A 21,160-nucleotide genomic window follows, 5' to 3' on the forward strand; every position below is an offset into this window, starting at 1 on the left:
TTTGTATTTCATTTCAAGTTGATAACTAGATGATATCGTAACTTGTTGTTCCTTATTTGATTTTCTATTTTGAGCTTAAGATGTAGCTTTGTGAAAGCACACTTCATGCGTTGTATTGGAAGTTCCATTATTGGTTAAATTGCATCGATATCATAATTTGTGTTTTGATGTTCAAATGTAGTTTAAGAATGACCTTATAGATTTATTTTGAATATAGACGTTAGGTGGCATGACCCACACTTGTTGTTTTCGTATTTTGGATTTCAAGTTGAAGACTTTGAGAATCTATATCTTGTTGCATTGTATAACATGTTTCCATGGTGTTTGAATTGCATGAACAATGTGATTATGATAGAAATGATTTAGGTAGCTTAGGATGCTCCCTGGGTCTCATCTTGACATAGACGTTAGGTGGCATGAGCCCCTTTAACATGTTTCACCATAAGGTGATAAAATTGTAAAAAGCTAGGTCGATGCATGCTCATCTCCTACGAGTAGCTTTATATTACTCACCCCTACGATAATGGGGCATATTTCAGGTACAGGACTCAGGATTTGAAGATTCCATTGCTCCTTGGATGGCTTACAGTTTCTATGTTTTTATTTTATGCAAGTGTTAGCATAAGATGCCTCTTTATCGCCCTATTTGTTTAAACTTGTATTCGTTGATTCGTATATGTAAAGTGTACGTAAGTGCACTCTTTTCAATGTATTTAACATGCATGAGATGAGGCCGGAGGCCAATGACATGTATCTCATTTTCTATACACTTTTGTTTTCAAAGTTTATTATGAAAATATTAGAAAATGTTAAGTCATTACTTCATAACTTTCGCATCGGGTGTTGGAATTTCATATCTTTTCTGCCCGGACTCAGAATCAGAGGATTCTTGAGTCTAATTTTATTCATTTTTTGTTATCCTTCCAATGGTGTGCACGGTGGCACCCTTTTCAGTGAGAAATGACCATTTTGCCCTTAGTTCATCTCTTTTGGGGTTAGGCATTCTTTCTTCATTTGTTTGGCTCATTTAAGTTCCGTGGCTTTATGGAGAGTCATTTTGGGGTCTTAGGGATGACGTACATCTCTTGATGTCATTTAGTTTCTTTCGCTTCCGCATTTCAGGTTCGTTATCGGGTCAACTTCCAGTTCATCACTAATGCACCGGGTTGAGAAATCCGGGTCGTTACTGGTGATATCAGAGCTCCTAGGTTTGAATACCTTGGACGACGGGTTTTAGGTGCATATCATGCTTATATTTCCATGCTCTATATGTTTATATGCTTCATGATAATATGTTTTGGTTTGATAACATGTTTATGTGCTTACGTGTTACATGTGGTATGTCGTTTGTTTAGCGTGATTTAATTATTATGTAAAGAGCGTGACATATGATGTATTCTAGATCAGATTTGTATATGCATAACTGTATTGTATATTTGGCATGACACGAGATTGGTCATTGAGGCTCGAGTTGAGGTTGATGGTGATTGTAGTCACGGTTGTATTGTAGTTTAGGTTGTTGTTGACCTAGAGTTGGTTTTGAGGTAGGTGGAGAGACACCTTTTGTTTAGGCTCTCGTGGAGTGAGCAATTGGCATAACCGTAGTACTGGATTTGTTAATTTTAGGCCATGGTTAGGTTTTGGACCTTTTGGGATCCTTGGTTGTTTTGGAAGGTTCCTCTGAGATTGCAATTTTCGTAGGTGGGTACGTTGTGGGCGGGTGCATGGCACTGTCATGCTACCGTATTGGCAAGCTACGAGTGCAGTTCGGATGAAATCAACGTTGGGTTTTGTTTCGACAGTTGTAGTCTTTTTGATCGATAATGATAATGGTTGTTTTGGGGATCAGTCGTAGTGATCAATTTGGTTGTCTAATTGTATGGCTAGAGTAGCCATTTCATTTAAGTTCTCCTTGCGTGATAACACTTTTGGGATCAAGTTGATTGATTGATGTTTTGGGTAGAGAGAGCATTACACTATTAGTGTCACTTGTGGTGTCACCTTTAGATTCAGAGATGGATTGTAAGAGTCTTGCCATTGTGGTAAGGGCTCACGTTTGTTTTGAGACAGGTTGTTGTTGCATTGGTTTTTGGAGTCAGTGTATGGCTAGGACTGGTCCTTCCTTTTTACCTAGGCACTCTAGGACACGATGTCCATAGGGTTCATTGTTGCATCACTTTTGTTTTCTGCAGTTTCATTTACTACCATGTTAGTAATATGATTTATGATATTGTGATGCATGAGTATGTGGAGGTCTATCCACGTTTGTCTTCTTGTTATGAGGCAATAGCATGCCTTTCTTATATGCTTTGAGATGCCATGTTGTTACTGCGTTTTAATGACATGCTTTTGTGTTTATGTGGAGACGTGCAGCATGTGCTTTTGATTTTCATCTATGTAAGTAGATTTTCTTTCTGGTAGTTGCATTCCTTGTCATATGCATGACTTTCAGGTTTGGTTTTCCCATTCGTTTCCCTTGGTCGCACGTAGTCTGTATGCGGGTTTCCACAATGGTTTTGTGCTGGTTCGTGTTAAGGACTTCACAAGGAGTGAGTCTCTTCCCTCCGTTGTGTTGTGTACTGTTTTGGGGTTGGTTGGTCCATGAGGATCATCGTTGTTGTCTTGAGTCCTTGGTGAGGATTTGATAGATCTTGGTCGACTTACTTCCATGTAGGGGGTGAAGTTGTTGACTTTGTTGTCTTTCATTTCAGAGATGGAGTCGTGGTGTTGTCCTTTTTAGGACTGGTGGTCCCCTTTCTTTCGTGTCTTCCCTTGGGGAGTTCCTGCTGTGGTTGTTGACGGTTGTGGTGCTCAAGTGAGTTGATTGGTATGAGATCATTTTATGGAGACTTATGTCTATATCTTTGAGGATTATTTGATTCGTGAGGTGAGCTCGATGCTCTTTTGAGAATGTCTTTTGGAGACTTGTTCCAGTTTTGGAGGCCTGGATGTGGTTGACTTTTAGGAGGAGTTTTGGAGGATCGTTGTTGGATATGGCTTGCTTGTGGAGTTTTCTCGTCCTAGTTATGGCTAGGCATAGTTTTGAGGAATTGTAGTTCCAGTGATTAATTGTGAATTGAAATTAAAGGATTTTGATTTAGCTTGGTGATGCCAAGCACGGTTTTGAGAGATTCATTTTGTGACTTTGGTTGTCAGGACTTGATGTGTGTACCACTTAGTGGACTTGTATTTCGAGGATTTGGTCACCCGTAGTAGGGATTGTGATCCGATGTTTGATTTCGGTGTGGTTTCGTAGTTGATCTGTTTCAGGATGATATCTGGGATTTCGGAGATGATGTTTTGTTTGTTAGGCTTTGGATTCGTGATTTAGGTTGTTAACAGGAGTATTTTGAGGCCTTGGTGTGGTTGATTTTGTTATATTGAGGACTTTGGACCTTAAGCTTAGCGGTGCCTGTGACATTGTTGTCAGAGTTTTGGGATTAGCTACCCCAACTCTCACAAGATGCCTAGTTCCCGTAGTGCTTTTGGTAATGATGATTCACGACATTGATGTCAATTATATTGAGAGGTTTCATGGGTAGACCTAGTGGGGGGCAGGTTATAAATTAGTGCCTTATACTGTCATGCTACCTTACTGACGAGTAAGTGTAGACGGGTTCTGGTCGCTATTCGTACTGCCACGTTGTCCTTGTTTTGTACTTTGATTTGATCTGTGATAATCTTGGAGTTCTTTTTGGGTTATATTTGGATCGGTATGATGGTTCATCAGGAGAAATGCTTAGGGTCCGTTTGGATGGCGATAACATTATATGTTATGGTTTGGTATGATATGAAAACAACCGTTTTGGTATTGGTATGTTTTTAGTAAAAATCGGATCCATGTTTGGTAACGATTGTTTTGTTTTTGATAATTGTATATCAGAAACATGATAACGCATTTGGTATTGTCATGCGTTTTAAGGAATCCGAAAACAAAACACGTTTGGGAATAGTGTTTTGTTATTAAAAATTCTGAATCAATAACAGAATACCTGTTTGGTAAAGACTGTTTTGTTTTGTTTTGAAAAATTATATATATGAATACAATTATAAGTTTATATGTAAAATAGTTCATTTTTCTTTATGATTTGAGATAATTTGTGGAAAAAAAAATTCTGCATTAGAGTTGGGAATTTTTTTTTTTTTTGTTAAATTTACATGTATAATGGCAACCAAACTACTTTGTAATAATGAATAAATCTGCATAAACATGATTAATGGCAACCAAATTACAAATCTAACTTTGTAATAATCTTTCAATGAGAGTAGATCTTTGCACTCCATTTATCTTTTTCTTTTGGCTTGCATTCCATTTAACTTTGTTTTGTTTCATATATATATATATATATATATATATTCATGATGAATGTGAGAGAGAGAGAGATCCTTGTAATTGAAACAAACAAGAAACAAAGCCAAAACGTTAATCGTCTTGAATTGGTCAGAGTCGAAATTTGGTGAACATTGAAGCTTGTGAATAGTTTTACTTCACTTAGATTAGTTTGAAATTTTGTAGTGGAGGTCCTTCAAATTGATAATATTTTTTTTTTTTTGTTTAGTCATAAGACCATTTCCTCTTTTGTTGAGTATTTATTTTGATAACGGACTTGTGAATATTTCATACAATATCCAACCATAAGCAGAATTGATAAATATGAATAAAGATTAAAAGCAAGCAATCAAGGAAGATCCCTCTTACAAGACTGAACAACATTCACATATATAATAATTGTATAGTTTTGCTTTATACATCACAATCTTAAGAACTTGAGTGTTGCACCATTCACATATATACTTCCGTATATAAGGAGCTAGACATTCCTTTAAAATAGTATGTGTGTACACACACACTTCATTACATTTACATAAAATGTACACATAACTGGAGATCACTAATATTCATTCCATAAAATGTACACCCACTTTTTTATACTTGCATAGGCCTCCATTTGATAAACTTAGAGATCACTAGCTTTCTGGAGTTGCAGCAACTGGAGAATGCTTCCTATCAATCCCACTGGTGCCACTGCCTACAACTTACTGCCATGTCCTTTAATGTAGTAGCAAAAAATGAATTTGAATGTAAAACAAGACATTACCTATAGTAGCAAAATATAAAGCAGAGTTAAATTCAATTATTATTATTTTTTAAAAAAAAAATCCGGCATGACTTCCCCTTAAAAATGGACATTTCCAAAATTTCAAAACACAATAAACCCAAGGGACACCGCCCACAAAATTAATTCAATAAAGGACACCACCCACAAAATTCATTTAATAAGGGACACCGCCCACAAAATTATTTCAACAAAGGACACCGCCTACAAAATTCATTTAACAAGGGACACTGCCCACAAAATTATTTCAACAAGGGACACCGCCCACAAAATTCAATTAACAAGGGACACCGTCCACAAATTTAATTCAAGCAAGATATATCTAACCTTCTTTCAGGCTAAGCTGCAAATTTGGAGTGTAAATGACCTCATGCAAAACAAAACACATGAAGAACATTAGAGAAAAACAAAATAACACACAGTAGGAATGAAATAATTAGAAATAGTAAACAAGATATATCTAACCTTTTTTCAGGCTAAGCTGCAAATTTGGAGTGTAAATGACCTCATGCAAAACAAAACACATGAACAACATTAGATAAAAACAAAATAACACACGGTAGGAATAAAATAATTAGAAGTAGTAAACAAGATATATCTAACCTTTTTTCAGGCTTAGTTGTAAATTTAAAGTATAAATGACCTCATGCAAAACCAAACACATGAATAACATTAGAGAAAAACAAAATAACACACGGTAGGAATGAAATAATTAGAAGTAGTAAATAAGATATATCTAACATTTTTTCAGGCTTAGTTGTAAATTTAAAGTGTAACTGACCTCATGCAAAACAAAAGACATGAACAACATTAGAGAAAAACAAAATAACACACGGTAGGAATGAAATAATTAGAAGTAGTAAATAAGATATATCTAACCTTTTTTCAAGCTTAGTTGTAAATTTAAAGTGTAAATGACCTCATGCAAAACAAAAGACATGAACAACATTAGAGAAAAACAAAATAACACACGGTAGGAATGAAATAATTAGTAGTAAACAAGATATATCTAACCTTTTTTTTTTTCTCTAATGTTGCAAATAGAGTGTAAATGACTTCAGTAGCAAATTTTACAAATACCCTAAAGCTCACTCCCAAAATGACAGAGAAGATAACACAACAGCAACTAATACGCAGTTCAAAATATACCATTTAAGTATATATTACATACCGAATGAAACACGGGAAATTAACTAAATACGTATTACATGTCATATATTACAAAAGATGGAAGTTTATCTAACTTCATCTTTTAATAACAACGATAATGAGCAACAAGAGGACAATCACAATAAATATGATTGTGATAGCAAGACATCCACAACCTAGGAAGAGCATGTACTTCTGTCTACATTGTTCATTTTGAATCATTGCAATGACTCTGTCCAAGTCAGATTGAACCTATTCTTCAACTTGTGCACCTTGGTGCAACTCATCCACCCACATAAATGCATTCATATGTGACTACAAGAAATATAAATTATACAATTAGGAAACAGTAACAGAAATAACACCTAAAAGTAATTGACCATAGCTCCCGAGCTGGACACCTATAGAATTGTCGACCATCATTTTTTGGAGTTCGAACCCTATACAGATGCATAGGACCTCTACCACATGCACATTGTGGTCTCTCACCTTCAAGCCTATACATAAGTGCGCCTACAAGTACTAAAGCATTTAATATTTGATATCCTAATATAATTAGTTATTACAGTTATCCATAAATAAGGAGCATCTGAGTTTAATTTACGTAATATAATTAGTTATTATAGTCATCCATATTTTAATTCTACACACTATTAGACAGTTTTATAATTAATGATTACAGTGCTCCCAAATTAGGTTGGCAATACCATCACGATAAATATCCATCTGTCGTATCTGTGTATTAGTAGCACTGACCACCTGAACATCGTCATCCACATCAGGTTCATTTTGTGAAGATTAAGGGGTTTCAGAATCAAAAATTTCATCAGATTCACCTTGGGATCTTATGAAATTATGCAATGTACAACAGGCAATGACAATAAGAACTTGAGTGTCAAAGTGATAAGGGGGCATTTGCTTCAATATAGCGAATCTCATCTTTACTAACCCAAAACATTGCTCTATGATATTCCTCAATGACGAGTACTTAAAATTGTACACCTCTTCTCTACCACATGGTCCTCTAGTATGTCTATGATATTCCTGCATATAGTAACGTTGACCTCGGTAAGGGGCCAAAAACCCCGGTTGATTGGCGTACCCAGAGTCGACTAAATAAAACTTACCTGTCATGTTAAGTATGTTAAGTATTAAAATTAACGTATTTGTAATGTTAAATGCACAAATATGGAAACTTAATATTTTTACCTTCGGGTGGTGATGGAAAATTGAAATCCTCATTCTGAATGCACTCATTTAAAATCTTCGAATCATTAGCAGACCCTTCCCACCCAGCTAGAATGTATGTGAATTTCATATCAAATGAACACACGGCCATGACATTTTGGGTCGTATCACCCTTTCTACCACGAAAGGGTATTTGTTGGTCAACTGGCACTACAGCATGGATACGAGTACCATCTATGGCTCCTACACAATTCTTAAAGTATGGGTAAAACTTTGGATTGTTCTTTATCTCTTTAGGAATTTCATTCAAATCCGGGGGAACAATAATCTTAGTCCCTAACTCACAAATTAACTTTAATACAGTATGAAAGTGATACGAAATTGTGGATGTAGAGTGTTGGAATCTTTCAGCAACGACACGATTCCTTTCATTGTGAGACACGGTAAGTAGGAAAATTGCAACTTGTTCTTCTACCATTAGAAATTTTGAATCTTTCAATCCTAACAATTTCAACTCACGACACAATGCCCTAAAGGTGTTGGGGTACATCCGAAAATTTTCATAAAACCTTTCTTCATGTCCATTTAAGACCTCGAATATGTAATCTTCCCCTTGTAACATGGAATCCCTACAACGTTGTTTATCAAAATGTTTATAATAGTACTCATATACGGCTGCGATCAATACAAGAATTTCCTCCTCATCATCATCATCATAAATGGTTAATATTGTCCTTATATCCATAGCTACTATCCTATTTAAGAATAAATAGAAGCAGTTATTGTAACAAAAATTAAGGAAAATGGAAAAGACATACCAAATCATACAATTATCCAGCAATGTAAAAGCAATAAATGTAGAACATAAATAGTTTTCCAGCATTAATTTAAAAGCAGTAGATAGAGTAATTAAATACAGTCTTCCAAGAATAATGTAAAAGCAGTAGATAAGAAAAATTCATTACAGTCATCCAACAGTAATGTAAAAACAGTTATAAAACAGTCATCCAAAAGCATATAAAAATAAGATACCGAAGAAATCATAGAGGTTGATTCATCACCCACCCAACCTTCCTTTCATCAGGAATGCGAAGAAATATGTCCCTCCACACCTTATCCTCACCGAACATCCTTATGATCTTAGCATAATGGGTATCATCAATCCCCACTAATGTGTTGACAATCTTAACGCACTCTTCAAGCTGGGAATCCATTTCTTTTTCTTTTTTACTGGGAGATGTCACTTCAGGCATTTTGGTAAATCAAGATGGTTGACAACTAGAAGATGATCTGCTATGGCTTTTGCAATTTTATTAGCTTTCGCGTTCCCAATATTAGTCAAACATTCCATCACTAAAGACATTATTTCGAAAAAAGTTTCTTTCTTCTATTTCTTAGCTACAGGTTTGGGAGTAGGACTGAGGTCAATAGGTCCTTCTACATTAGGTCGTTCTACATCAGTCACGCCCACATTGCCCTCAGTGTTATAAATTTGAGCTTCATGTGTTGCCACTTGAGGCATTGTTAGCACTTGGTGAGGTCTAGGTGGCTTTGTAGAAGGATGAACATGCTTGCCAGTAGCATATGTATTCCCAAAAATCCTTACCATCTGCTCATAATTCTTACACCCCTGTTTTTTTATTTTTTTTCCATGCTTGAGAACCTACACGTTATCAGCTTACAATTATTGTTCATCAAACCCTTTTAATACTAAATCACTAATTACTTACTATATGTATGGTAAGTAGACACGTATTGAAATACTAACCTTGCACAATCGAACCCATCTTTCAGCTTCCAACTCAATCATTCTAGTTTCACTGTTGTACCCTACACCAGTCTCAAATAATATTTGTTTGCAATCTTTGTACAATGCTCTTATATTTTTGAATTTTTGTCTACATTGGTCCTTCGTGTACTTCTTTCCAGTTTCCAATAACATTGCGTCCACAATAAGTGTCCACCCATTTGGATTAAAAGTCGTGCCTGTACGATTTCCTTTTCCAACCTCTTCCTCCATCAAGAGCATGAATTTCTCTTAATAGGCATCACACCAAATAGCAGCATCAGCCTGTTCAACAACTACAACATCCTCACCATTGTCACCATCAAGAGAATGAATGTCTCTTGATGGGTATTGCTCAACATTGTCATTGTTCATGTCCATCTGATTATTATTAAGTAATTGAACAGTTTAGTACATTGAATTGTGTTTTGACTCATAATTCAACACGTCAATGATAAGTAAAAAAGGTACTGTCTATAAAACACTTCAATAAGGGGCAAAAAAGAAGAAAAAATGAAGTAAAAATGTGATAAAAATTAGTCTCCTTCCATTTTCTTCAGTTCAAATTCTCACCATTTTCTTCATTTTCTTCAGTTCAAATTCTATTTATCAAAATCAATTAAATCAACCACATGATTTTCTTAAAAATCAGTCTCCTTCCTCAATTTCAAAGGCAATTTCTATATTAGCTAGGTGATTCAAATTGGATAAGTTTCCATTTCTCTAGTTGATGTTCTCCTAAAGGTTGAGAAGAGCAGTGATCTCGAAGGCCCATATCTGTTAAAGTATATGATTTCAAATCTTAAAACTCTCTCAACGTATCAGATTCAAGGTAATGCAACTTATTCAAGGTAATGCAACTTATAATCTCACATTTTATTGTGCCTGGTAATTGCATAAAATATGAGGATACAAAAATCTCACATCTAATTACAATATAATAAGGCCGGATAGGGATTGTATGACATAAAGTTAGGTATTTTATTTTTAATCTCATGCTTATTTCTAATTTTTTAATTTAATTGAATCAAACAATTTATATTTCTAAATATCTCATATGATCTCAGTTACTAATGAAGGCTAAATTTCCAAATAATTGGTTTGAATGATACTTTATAAATTTTAATAAGTTGCTGAAATAGGCTTTACTTTTTAGCTATAAAATTAAAATTGAGTTATGAAATTATGCACTCCCATTTCTATATACACAGAATTATTCATCACTTTGCAGAGAATAAAACTATATCTAAATCTGGATTATGCTACTATATTTGCTACTGAGAGAATATGGAATTGTGGAACTATAGTTATGGAACTAAATCTGGAATTTTGTTAGTGTATATATATATATAGAGAGAGAGAGAGAAAGAGCACCTGAAAGAAGCGCCCTTGACGAAATCGATACATAGAATGTATGACCTACCGACGCTTCGTTCCGCTTTGCTAACGCTCGGCTAAAAGTCTTGAACCTTAGCGCGTTCGCTTTCTTAGTAGCAAACAACAGAAATTTCCAGAGAAGAAGTGTCGATCTGTGGTTGCGAAAAACTCTAGAGTTTCAGATTCGGGTCACACTCCATTTAACAGAGAGACGATTGAGCTGAAAACCAAGTACGGGAGGATTGATCGATCTGTAGCCTAGCAACAAAGGTGTAATGAAAACGAAGAACAATCGGCTTCAGAAATCGCATCCAAAGGAGTTGCGCGATGAGAGAGAAAATGATGATGAAGAACAATCTAGGGTTTCAGATTCGGGGTCACACAAATACATAACAGAGAGACGATTGAGCTGAAAACCAAGTATGGGAGGATTGATTGATCTGTAGGAACGAAGGTGTAACGAAAACGAAGAACAATCGCCCATGAAATCGCCTCCAAAGGAGCTGCGCGATAAGAGAGAAAATGACGATGAAAAATGGCTCGGTTCTGATATACGATTTTTTATACTTGATATCACCACTACAGTTAAATGAGGATTGATATGGTTTTGGTTTGGGTTGGTATGGCCGTTGCAATAAACCATATCACACAATATCACTAATTCTTTGATATGGGTTTTGGCCCAAATTTCATAATGTTTTTACACTGTTCAATACCACATCAACCCACTCCAAACATGATATTGGCCCAAAAATGAAACCAAAACATGAAAACAATAACAGATATGGGCCTCCAAACAGGCCCTTACGGTTGTTGTCTTCCGTCCCTTTGTCTGGCGTTGGGTTCTGTGAGTGACCTTTGACTTATCGTGTGGCCGTGCAGTCATTTTTCTTTTGAGAGGTTGTCCAGTCGTAAGCACGTGGGTGCAAATGTCATTGGCTTGAGCGTTGTCTTTCAGCCTTGGGGTTGTTTTCGTTGCATATTGTTTGGGGTACTCGGAGATGTACTCCGTAGTTATTCTGGTTTCGCCTTTTTATTTTGTTGGGACTAGATTTCGGGGACGAAATCCCTTTAAGGTGGGAAGGTTGTAATGACCCGGTCATTTTCTTCCTTTTCCCCTTTTTCTTCAAATTTTGCGGATAAATTTTTTTTTCATTATTTTTTCCTTTTCGGGTTCGATTTCCCGCCTCTTAGTGTCATCTCGAGTGCTCGGAAATGGTTTCTAAGACTCTTTATTTTGGATTGACAACTTCCTTTGAGTACTGAGTCATTTCCACATTTTTTGTTTTTTGACACTATTCATTTTTCGTCTTTTCCTTATTTCGTCCTCTTCTCGTTTTTCACTTTTACTTGCACAACCTCATTTTTTGTGCTCGGATTTAATTCCGGTTTTGCATACGTTCATGATATTTAAATTCCATGACATCTACATTTTTACTTTTGTAGAAATGCTTATTAAATGCTTACTTTCTTTGTAAAAGCCATGAAAACAAGACTTTTTGCAATTATCCATAACTTGAGGGGTTTTGGATAATTAAGTAAAGTAATTATTTTTCGTCTTAGGGACCATTTTGTAATTAAATTTGGAAGATATTTTTAAAAAGGACCTTTTTGCAATTTTTGAAAAGTGTGACAAGTGTCACACTCTCATTGGTCCACTTATTGACATTTGTGTGGAAACACTTCAATGCATTGGATGATGACATTTGGAGGGTGAGGATTCACCCACTTGTTGTCTTAGGATTGTTGCACTTGTTGGCATGGATGGTTGACAAGTGTAGGGTTAATATTTAATCTTGGAAGTTTACTTGGATTCATGACAAGTGTAGGACTCACATTTAGTCTAGCATTACTGTGTGTGAGAGAGGTAGTGCAAGAGCACCTAGTGAGTGGAGAAGCCCACCAATTTAGTTTAGGGTTTACACATTTTAATTCATTCATCACTTTCCGCTCAAGAACCCTAAGGAAGCCACCATTGGAGAAAAGCTTGACTAGTAGCTTTGACTTCATTTTTGGTGCCCTTTCACTCACCTTAAAACTTTGAACTTTGAATACTTTTTGTTCCCCTCATCCTCCTCTTCAAAACCCTTGAAGGATCTAGCCTAACTCCTAGTTTTGCTTTAGTATCTAGAGATTCAATTCTCTAGTGAGGTATTGATCTATTATTTTGAAGTATTTTTATGTCATTATTGAATATTTTATATGCATGGAAGAGAAGGACTTGTATTTTGCCCTTAAACAGTTTTAACTTGAAATTAATCTTGTCAAATTAAATATAGAATATGAAAATATACTCAATTAGCTTTCATTTAGTTTTGGTTTCATGTAATTTGGATTTAAAATGAATTAGTTATGAATTTTTGAAGTTGCAAGCTAGTTGCTGGAAATTTGAAGCTTTTTCTTTTCAGTCCGGAAATGAATTTTTTATATGGAGCTGTGGTGCTTCAATTGCCTTGAAATTTTTACTGGAACTTCCCCCATAGGTTTTACACTACGCAGAATTTTTTTAAGATTTTAGAGCATTTTAAATTTTTTTAAAAATCCGAAACTATCTGCTGTCCATGTTTTTATTGCAGCTGGAAAACATATTTTTAGATGATTTATTTCACTAACCTTTTGACATTGGATCGTGGCTTAAATTACCAGTTTTACACTCTCATATGTTTACTTCCAAAATAAATTAGGTTTGCCCAATTTGGATGTCAAATGAATTTTTCATGAATTTTCAATGTTGGAAGCTACAAGCTGAAAATGTGTTTTCTGGGCAAAAATTGTTTCAAAGTTGTGGGGAAAAACTGTTTCAATTGGGAAAATATTTTGTTAAACTAAATTGATATTATCAAATTACAGTGTTTAAGCTTTCATTGGGCTTTGGATTTATTCAATTTGGGTTAAAATTGAATTTTTTATGAATTTTACAAGTTGAAGGTAGCAAGCTGAAAAATCTGTTTTGTGGACCGAAAATTTGGGGCAATTTCATTTCGGTGGTAATTGGGATTTTCATTCCAATTAAGGTAGGGAATGTTTTAGGATTATTTGTGTGTTATATTGTATGTTTGCCATGATTATACAACATATATGTATGCCTTGTATCAAATCTAGAAAGTTAGTAATTTTTATTTCTTTGTACAAGATTTAAAATTTATGATGATGTATAACTTTGATTTGAATTGTAACATGCAAGGAAATTATGCTTAGATATGTTGGTTAACATATATTAAATTTGGATCATTTGATTAATAATTACAACTTTTATTTAATATTTATCTTTAGTGAAAGTTTAATTCACATGGTTGTATCAAGCATTAAATCAAGTTGTAATATGGTATTTAAATAGGCCTTGGCATGTTCTCTAACATAGATTAAATTGAGGGCATTTGGAATTGTTTAAAAATCTAGAAGAAATTAATTAATTAGCTTGATTAATTTTGTTTCAAGTGTTTTAATCACTTAACTTGTCATTTATTGTTATATATATGATGACCATGATATGTCTTTCAATATATATTAAATTGAGATTATTTGGATTAACTTGGAATTTAGAGAATTTAACTATTTATGTTTAATTAAATTCTACTTTATTACTCCATGAATTTAATTGCATTTTGGAAATTGTTTCAATATTTAAATCATGGATTTGGATTTGATGTATGTTCACTTGATTACTTTTGAGCATTGGATAACATAATTGTTACTTTTATATTCATGAGAATATGTTTTTCCTTATTGAATATATTGTTACTATGTGTAAGGAATTGCACACTTTGTATTTGACGTCTTACATGCCATAGTACTTGTGAATTTTGAGCATGTATTATATAAGTTTCCAAAATTTGGATTGTGCTTCATAAATAGTTGATATCTTGTATATACATGTTGATATATATACGTTGTTGCACAATTTGTTGATTTTAGAAACTTGGGGATGTCGTTGTTTGGCTACGGCTAGGACTTGATTCTAGTATGGGGGATTGTCCTACTATACAGTCTAGTGTGCACATAGGGAGGTTACCCATGGGCTAGTAACCCTAAAGTAACTATGTTGTCGGTCTGATCCGGCATGACGGCCGAGTATCCACTTTGTTTGATTTTGTATTTCATTTCAAGTTGATAACTAGATGATATCGTAACTTGTTGTTCCTTATTTGATTTCCTAATTTGAGCTTAAGATGTAGCTTTGTGAAAGCACGCTTCATGCGTTGTATTGGAAGTTTCATTATTGGTTAAATTGCATCGATATCATAATTTGTGTTTTGATGTTCAAATGTAGTTTAAGAATGACCTTATAGATTTATTTTGAACATAGACGTTAGGTGGCATGACCCACACTTGTTGTTTTCGTATTTTGGATTTCAAGTTGAAGACTTTGAGAATCTATATCTTGTTACCTTGTATAACATGTTTCCCTGGTGTTTGAATTGCATGAACAATGTGATTATGATAGAAATGATCTAGGTAGCTTAGGATGCTCCCTGGGTCTCATCTTGACATAGACGTTAGGTGGCACGAGCCCTTTTAACATGTTTCACCATAAGGTGATAAAATTGTAAAAAGCTAGGTCGATGCATGCTCATCTCCTACGAATGGCTTTATGTTACTCACCCCTACGATAATGGGGCATATTTCAGGTACAGGACTCAGGATTTGAAGATTCCATTGCTCTTTGGATGGCTTACAGTTTCTATGTTTTTATTTTATGCAAGTGTTAGCATAAGATGCCTCTTTGTAGCCCTATTTGTTTAAACTTGTATTCGTTGATTCGTATATGTAAAGTGTACGTAAGTGCACTCTTTTCAATGTATTTAACATGTATGAGATGAGGCCGGAGGCCAATGACATGTATCTCGTTTTCTATGCACTTTTGTTTTCAAAGTTTATTATGAAAATATTAGAAAATGTTAAGTCATTGCTTCATAACTTTCGCATCGGGTGTTGGAATTTTATATCTTTTCTGCCCAGACTCAGAATCAGAGGATTCTTGAGTCTAATTTTGTTCATTTTTTGTTATCCTTCCAATGGTGTGCACGGTGGCACCCTTTTCAGTGAGAAATGACCATTTTGCCCTTAGTTCATCTCTTTTTGGGTTAGGTATTCTTGCTTCATTTGTTTGGCTCATTTGAGTTCCGTGGCTTCATGGAGAGTCATTTTGGGGTCTTAGGGATGACGTACATCTCTTGAGGTCATTTGGCTTCTTTCGCTTCTGCATTTCGGATTCGTTATCGGGTCAACTTCCGGTTCATCACTAATGCACCGGGTTAAGAAATCCGGGTCCTTACAGAAGGCATGAGTTGAGGTTTGGTGCATGGTGAGTTAGGCACTTGGTGTCATGAAGGATGTGTTTAGTTATTGCTTCAACACTTTTCCTTGAGGATTGTTAGTGATTGTTGTCACAGTTTCGTGTTAGTGTGGGTTGTTGTTGACCTAATAATGGTTTTAGGATAGGTGGAGAGACACCTTTTGTTTAGGCTCTTGTGAGGTGAGTCGTTAGGCGTAGCCTTAGTACTTTATGAATTATTTACGAGATCGATCGTTTAGGATTTTCGGTATCGGGAGAGATTGTAGGTTTTGAGCCATTACGAGGTATGGGTATCTTGGGCTCATTATTGTTAACTAGCTACGGGTGCAGTTTGGATGTAATTAGTGTTGGTTTTTGTTTTGATAGGCGTAGTTCTTTTCATTGATGATGATGGCGATGTGAGTTTTGAGGTTGTTAGAGGCATAGCGTCTCTTGAGTTTTATTTCGAGTGTCCTGTGTTGAGGCATTGATTAATGGTTGATTTGAGGTAAGTTGTAATAACTGATTTGATTGTTTGATGGTATAGCTAGAGTTGCTATTTCTTTTAAATTCTTCTTGCGTGAAGACGCTTTTGGGATTGAGTCGATTGATAGATGTTTCAGGTAGTGAGAGTATTGCATTGTTAGTGTCACTTATAGTATCACCTTGAGGTTTAGAGATGGATTGTTTAGGTATTACCATTGTGGTAAGGACTCACGTTTGTTTTGAGACGTGTTGATGATTTGGTGGTTTTTGGAGTTAGATCGTGGTTAGGACTGATCTTCCCTTTTTTCTTTTACACATTAGGACATGATGTCCTTAGGGTTCATTGTTGCATCATTTTATACAGTTTCGTTTACCACCTTGTTAGTATTTATGTTTGTGACATCATGATGCATGAGTAAGTGGATGTGTGTCCACATTTCTCCTCTTATCGTATGGCATTCGCATTCCTTATTTATATGCTTAGAGATGCCATGTTGTTGTTTTGCATTGGAGACATGTTCTATATATCATTAATTTTACTTATACGAGTAAGTTTACTTGTTATATGCATTGATAGCCATGTTTAGCGTTCCATTGTTTCATTTTCGCATGACATATGGTGTTTAGGCAGGACTTTCCTTTTGTTCATTTTGGGAGAGCACGAGTTAGTATCGTGTTTCTTTTGTTTGCATGTAGTGTCTTTACAGGCTTTTGCAGTGGTTTCGTAGTAGAATTCCTTGTTAGGGAGTTACCACATCTTGTTTTCATTTTGGCTTGTCCACTTCCCTAAGGTAGGAAGAATGCTTCGTTTTTCGTATTTGTCTTATTAACACTTGTGGGAGAATAAGGTTTCTCCTCTCTTCTTGGTTCGTGTTAGGGACTTTATAAGGAGTGAGTCTCTTTTCTTCATTGCATTGTGCATAGTTGTGGGTTGTTTGATCTATGGAGATCACCATAGCCGTTTTGAGTCTTTGGTAAGGATTTGATTAATTTTGGTCGACTTACTTCCACATAGGGGGTGAAGTCTTTGACCTTAGTATCTTTCATTCAAAGATGAAGTGGTGGTGTTGTCCTTGTTGGGACTGGTGGTTTTCGTTTCATGTTTTCCCTTGGGGAATTTTAGCTGTGGTTGCTAGTGAGTTATTGTGATCGGTGTGAATGGAGTTTTTGTGAGGTCATTTTATAGGGACTTGTGTCCACATCATTGAGGATTTGTTTGATTTGTTTAGTGAGCTTGATGTTTCTTTAAGGATGTCTTTTTGAGACTTGTTTCGAGTTAGAGTCTTGGGTGTGGTTGATTTTTAGGAGATATTTCGAAGGATCGCTATTGGATATGGCTTATTTATGGAGTTTTCTCGTTCTAGGTATGACTAGCCGTGGTTTTGATGAACCGTTATTTCGGTAGTTGTTTATGGATTGATGATGAGGATTGATAGGGATATAAATGCACTTGGAGGAAATTAGTTCCAGCTCAGTGTTGCCAAGCATGGATTTGGGAGATTCGATTTGTGATTGTTATCAGATAAAGGTGTTTGTATTCTAGTCTTGTCAAGAGATTTTTGATAAGGATTCTTATTGAGATTTTTACGTAATGCTTATGGTTAAGGAGATTGTTGAGATTTATGGAGTTGGTGATGGAAATCGAGGTGTTTGTTTTGTGAAGGTTCTTATATGAGAACAATATTTGGAGTTCGATCTGATGACAAGAATGACATGGTTATTAGGGACAGATTGATTAATATAGAAATGGGCCTGATCAGACATTTCTTCTCGAATCAATTATACTCTAATAGATTGTCCGGTCAATAATCAGTGATGGTTTCAATTGAGTAGTGGTAAGAGTATGAGGTAAGGTATTGTGGTAGTTTGACTTGATTGTTTCCCCCTTTTGAGGTGGTTGTGTTTTCAGAGATTGAGATTTTTCATTGAAGATGTTGTGATAAAGAATAGTCGTGTGCAGACTAAATGATTTGTGATTTTGATGGTTTTGTAGGATTTTATCCGATCGATTTTCGGATCATGTTTTTGAGACATGTAGTTGTGTATTTGTTTGTACCCTTGGTTATTTAGGTGATCTTTGATCCACGATATTTTGATTGTGATCTTGGGAAAGGTTTAGCCTTCCTTTGATATTTTTGGAGTTGATATGTTCGGGAGATAGATCTTTTTTGTCCTTGAGGATTGATTGTTTAGTCATGTGGTGGTATGACTTGATTTTCACGGGGTTGGATTGAAAGAATGTGGTGTCTCAGGATTCGATGTGCTAGATGATGATGTGGTACTTCTTTTCTTAGGTTGTGTTCACCTTTGGGGTTGTGTTCAGTGTTTGAGATTTCATGTGTAGTATGACCATGTGGCCATTATTCTTTTGAGGGTGTGTTATGTCATGAGCACGTGGGTGCAAATGACATAGGGATGGGGCCACTCTTGGCAGAGGTTGTTATGTACATTGTGTCATGAGCATGTGGGTGCAAGTTGCATTGGTTTGTGCATTTGTGTTGTATAGGATGCTCAGAGATGTACTTCGTAGTTATCCATAGTTGGCCTTCTGTTTTGTCGAGGCTGGATTTCGGGGACGAAATCCCTTTAAGGTGGGAAGGTTATGAAGATTGTGTCTTCTTTTTTACCTTTTTCGATTTTTTGTCATTCATTTTTTATTATTATTTATTATTTATTATATTTATTTAATTATTTGATTTATTCTTTTTTCGCATTGTCTTAGGGTTTTGTTGCGCTCGAGGTAGGCTTCGGTATTCGGAACTGATTTCCAGCACCATGTGCATTGCATTATATTATCTTTTACTATCCGCATATGTTTTAATTTTAATGAAAAGCATGCTCGTTTATTTTTAATTTCTGGGTATGGATGTATAGTTTCTTCAGAAACATTTTCGTTTTTCGGGATGTTTTGCGTAATTAAGTTTTTGAGATATTTTGTCTTAGGGACCTTTTTGCAATTATTCTTTGAGATATTTAGTGAAGGGACTAAGTTGCAAATTGAGAAAAGAGTGAGAAGTGGCATTCTCCCATTGGCCCATTTGTTGACTTTCCATTGGGTACACTTGGAAGCCTAAATTGGTGACAAGTGTAAGGCTTGGATTAAGCCCAGTGAGGAGGCCTAAGATCATGACAAGTGGAGGGTGGATGTGTGTGTGTAAGAGAGAGGTAGTGTTGGTGTAGTATATTTAACTACACAAAGTCATTTAGTTAGTGGATTTTCTTGTGAAAAAATTGTCTTCCTCACTTGACCACAATTGTTGAACCTTGAAACCTTAGAGCTTGTAGCTCACATTCAAGCCCTTTCCCTTGGGATTTTGGTCTTCCACCTTAAAGACAAAAGTTTCATCTCTTCCTCCTCTAGAACACGTTTGCTTGGTTTCACCATTTGATTTCGTTTGCCTTGGATTCTAGAGGAACAATCCTCTAGTGAGGTAAGGGTTGTCCTATATTTATACTCTTGTTGTTTCTTACTTCTTTTGTTGTTGATATACATTGTATACATGTAAATTGAAGTTCTAGGATTGTATTAGATAAATTTTGGTTGTATCTAACCTAGGGTTACATTTTATACAAGCCTTCTATGTGAATATTCTCTTGTATAGTTGTCGTTTCACTTAAGTAGAAGATTGAGATCTAGTATCTTCTTCTTCTTGTTACTATGATGTTCTAAGATTATTGTTGTCATGGATTGTGTTGTGATATTTTACTATGTTGTTGTTAAGTTAGGAATTTAATGATTTCCATGTTAGCATGATTAAGTTTCCTATGTTGATAGCCTAGTTGTTGTGTTGTTGTATACACCTTGTGAACTTGTCATTGTATATGCCATTATAGCTTGAGGACTTAGGGCATGTATTATGTGAGTTTTGAAAATTGGATGTGTATGGAAGTTAATTAATTGCATTGTTTACACTATGTGATAGTTATAACCTTCTTGATTGATTTTGGAAATACTTGGGGGCAAAAACAAAAAAGGGGAAATGGCTAAGGTAAGGCCTTAGTGCGGAAGGTAAGAGTTCTCCCCAATACAATGCGCACTTTGGTAGTTCCATGAGGGTTAATAGCCCGGAATAACTAATTGTATTGTGTTATGATGTTCATAACCGGACGTTGTTCCTAAGTTTTCCACATTGTTGATTTCGCATTCATTTACAAGTTGACATTACTTTTGAAGTTGTAGCTTGTTATTTTCATTGGAAGTTCCAATATTGTTGTATATTTTACCATTATAGATTACTTTAAAATTGTTTCATATATAGCTTAGGATGATCATTTAGCTTCCCATTGAGACTAGACGTTAAGAGGCATGATCCACATGTGTTTGGTTTATAATATGTTGTAAAGAACCGTTGAAACTTTAGGGTATACGTATCTGTTTCATCCTATAGAGTAACTTGTTTACTCACCCTAGTTAAATTTGGTTTTTCAGGAAAGGAGACCTTATTTTTGGATGCTCATCATCCGTAGTTTGGCTTGGTTGCATTTGGATTACTTTTTTATACATTTGACATACAAGTGTTAGCATGTTTTAACTAGTTTTGTCGTTGCAATTGTATAACTTGTTTAGAAGCATAGCTTGCTTTCTTTTGGGCGTATAATATAAAGTTAAGTGACTTGTTTTTTATTCTACTTTAACATATGTGTAATAAGGCCAAGGGCCAACAGTTCAATGTATTGAAATTATATCATTTTGTAGCATATTTTTATCTCTTTGGTATTGCATTCATTTGGGGGCAATTATGTCATTTCACTTTACTTATTAATCTTGGTTTGGACCATAGG

At 35.3% G+C, this 21,160-nt stretch overlaps 1 protein-coding gene and 1 long non-coding RNA gene across 2 annotated transcripts; both read right to left on the bottom strand.

The window, feature by feature from the left end:
• Window positions 1-4,719: 4,719 nt before the first annotated feature.
• On the bottom strand, window positions 4,720-5,640 carry LOC132304343 (uncharacterized). The gene is made up of 2 exons (XR_009481606.1): window positions 5,445-5,640; window positions 4,720-5,050 (listed from the first exon to the last, which is right to left on the bottom strand). It is a non-coding gene; the product is annotated as an uncharacterized LOC132304343 (long non-coding RNA).
• A 1,424-nt stretch (window positions 5,641-7,064) lies between these two features.
• Window positions 7,065-8,707, bottom strand: LOC132269327 (uncharacterized). Its single transcript, XM_059770482.1, has 3 exons — window positions 8,520-8,707; window positions 7,476-8,209; window positions 7,065-7,393 (listed from the first exon to the last, which is right to left on the bottom strand). The coding sequence occupies exons 1-3, from the start codon at window positions 8,705-8,707 to the stop codon at window positions 7,065-7,067; spliced, it is 1,251 nt and encodes a 416-aa protein (XP_059626465.1).
• Between the last annotated feature and the right edge of the window lie 12,453 nt (window positions 8,708-21,160).

The sequence above is a fragment of the Cornus florida genome, unplaced genomic scaffold (assembly GCF_030987335.1).
Source record: "Cornus florida cultivar Cherokee Brave unplaced genomic scaffold, ASM3098733v1 CherokeeBrave_3.0.0_Hap2_Chr01, whole genome shotgun sequence".
NCBI lineage: Eukaryota > Viridiplantae > Streptophyta > Magnoliopsida > Cornales > Cornaceae > Cornus > Cornus florida.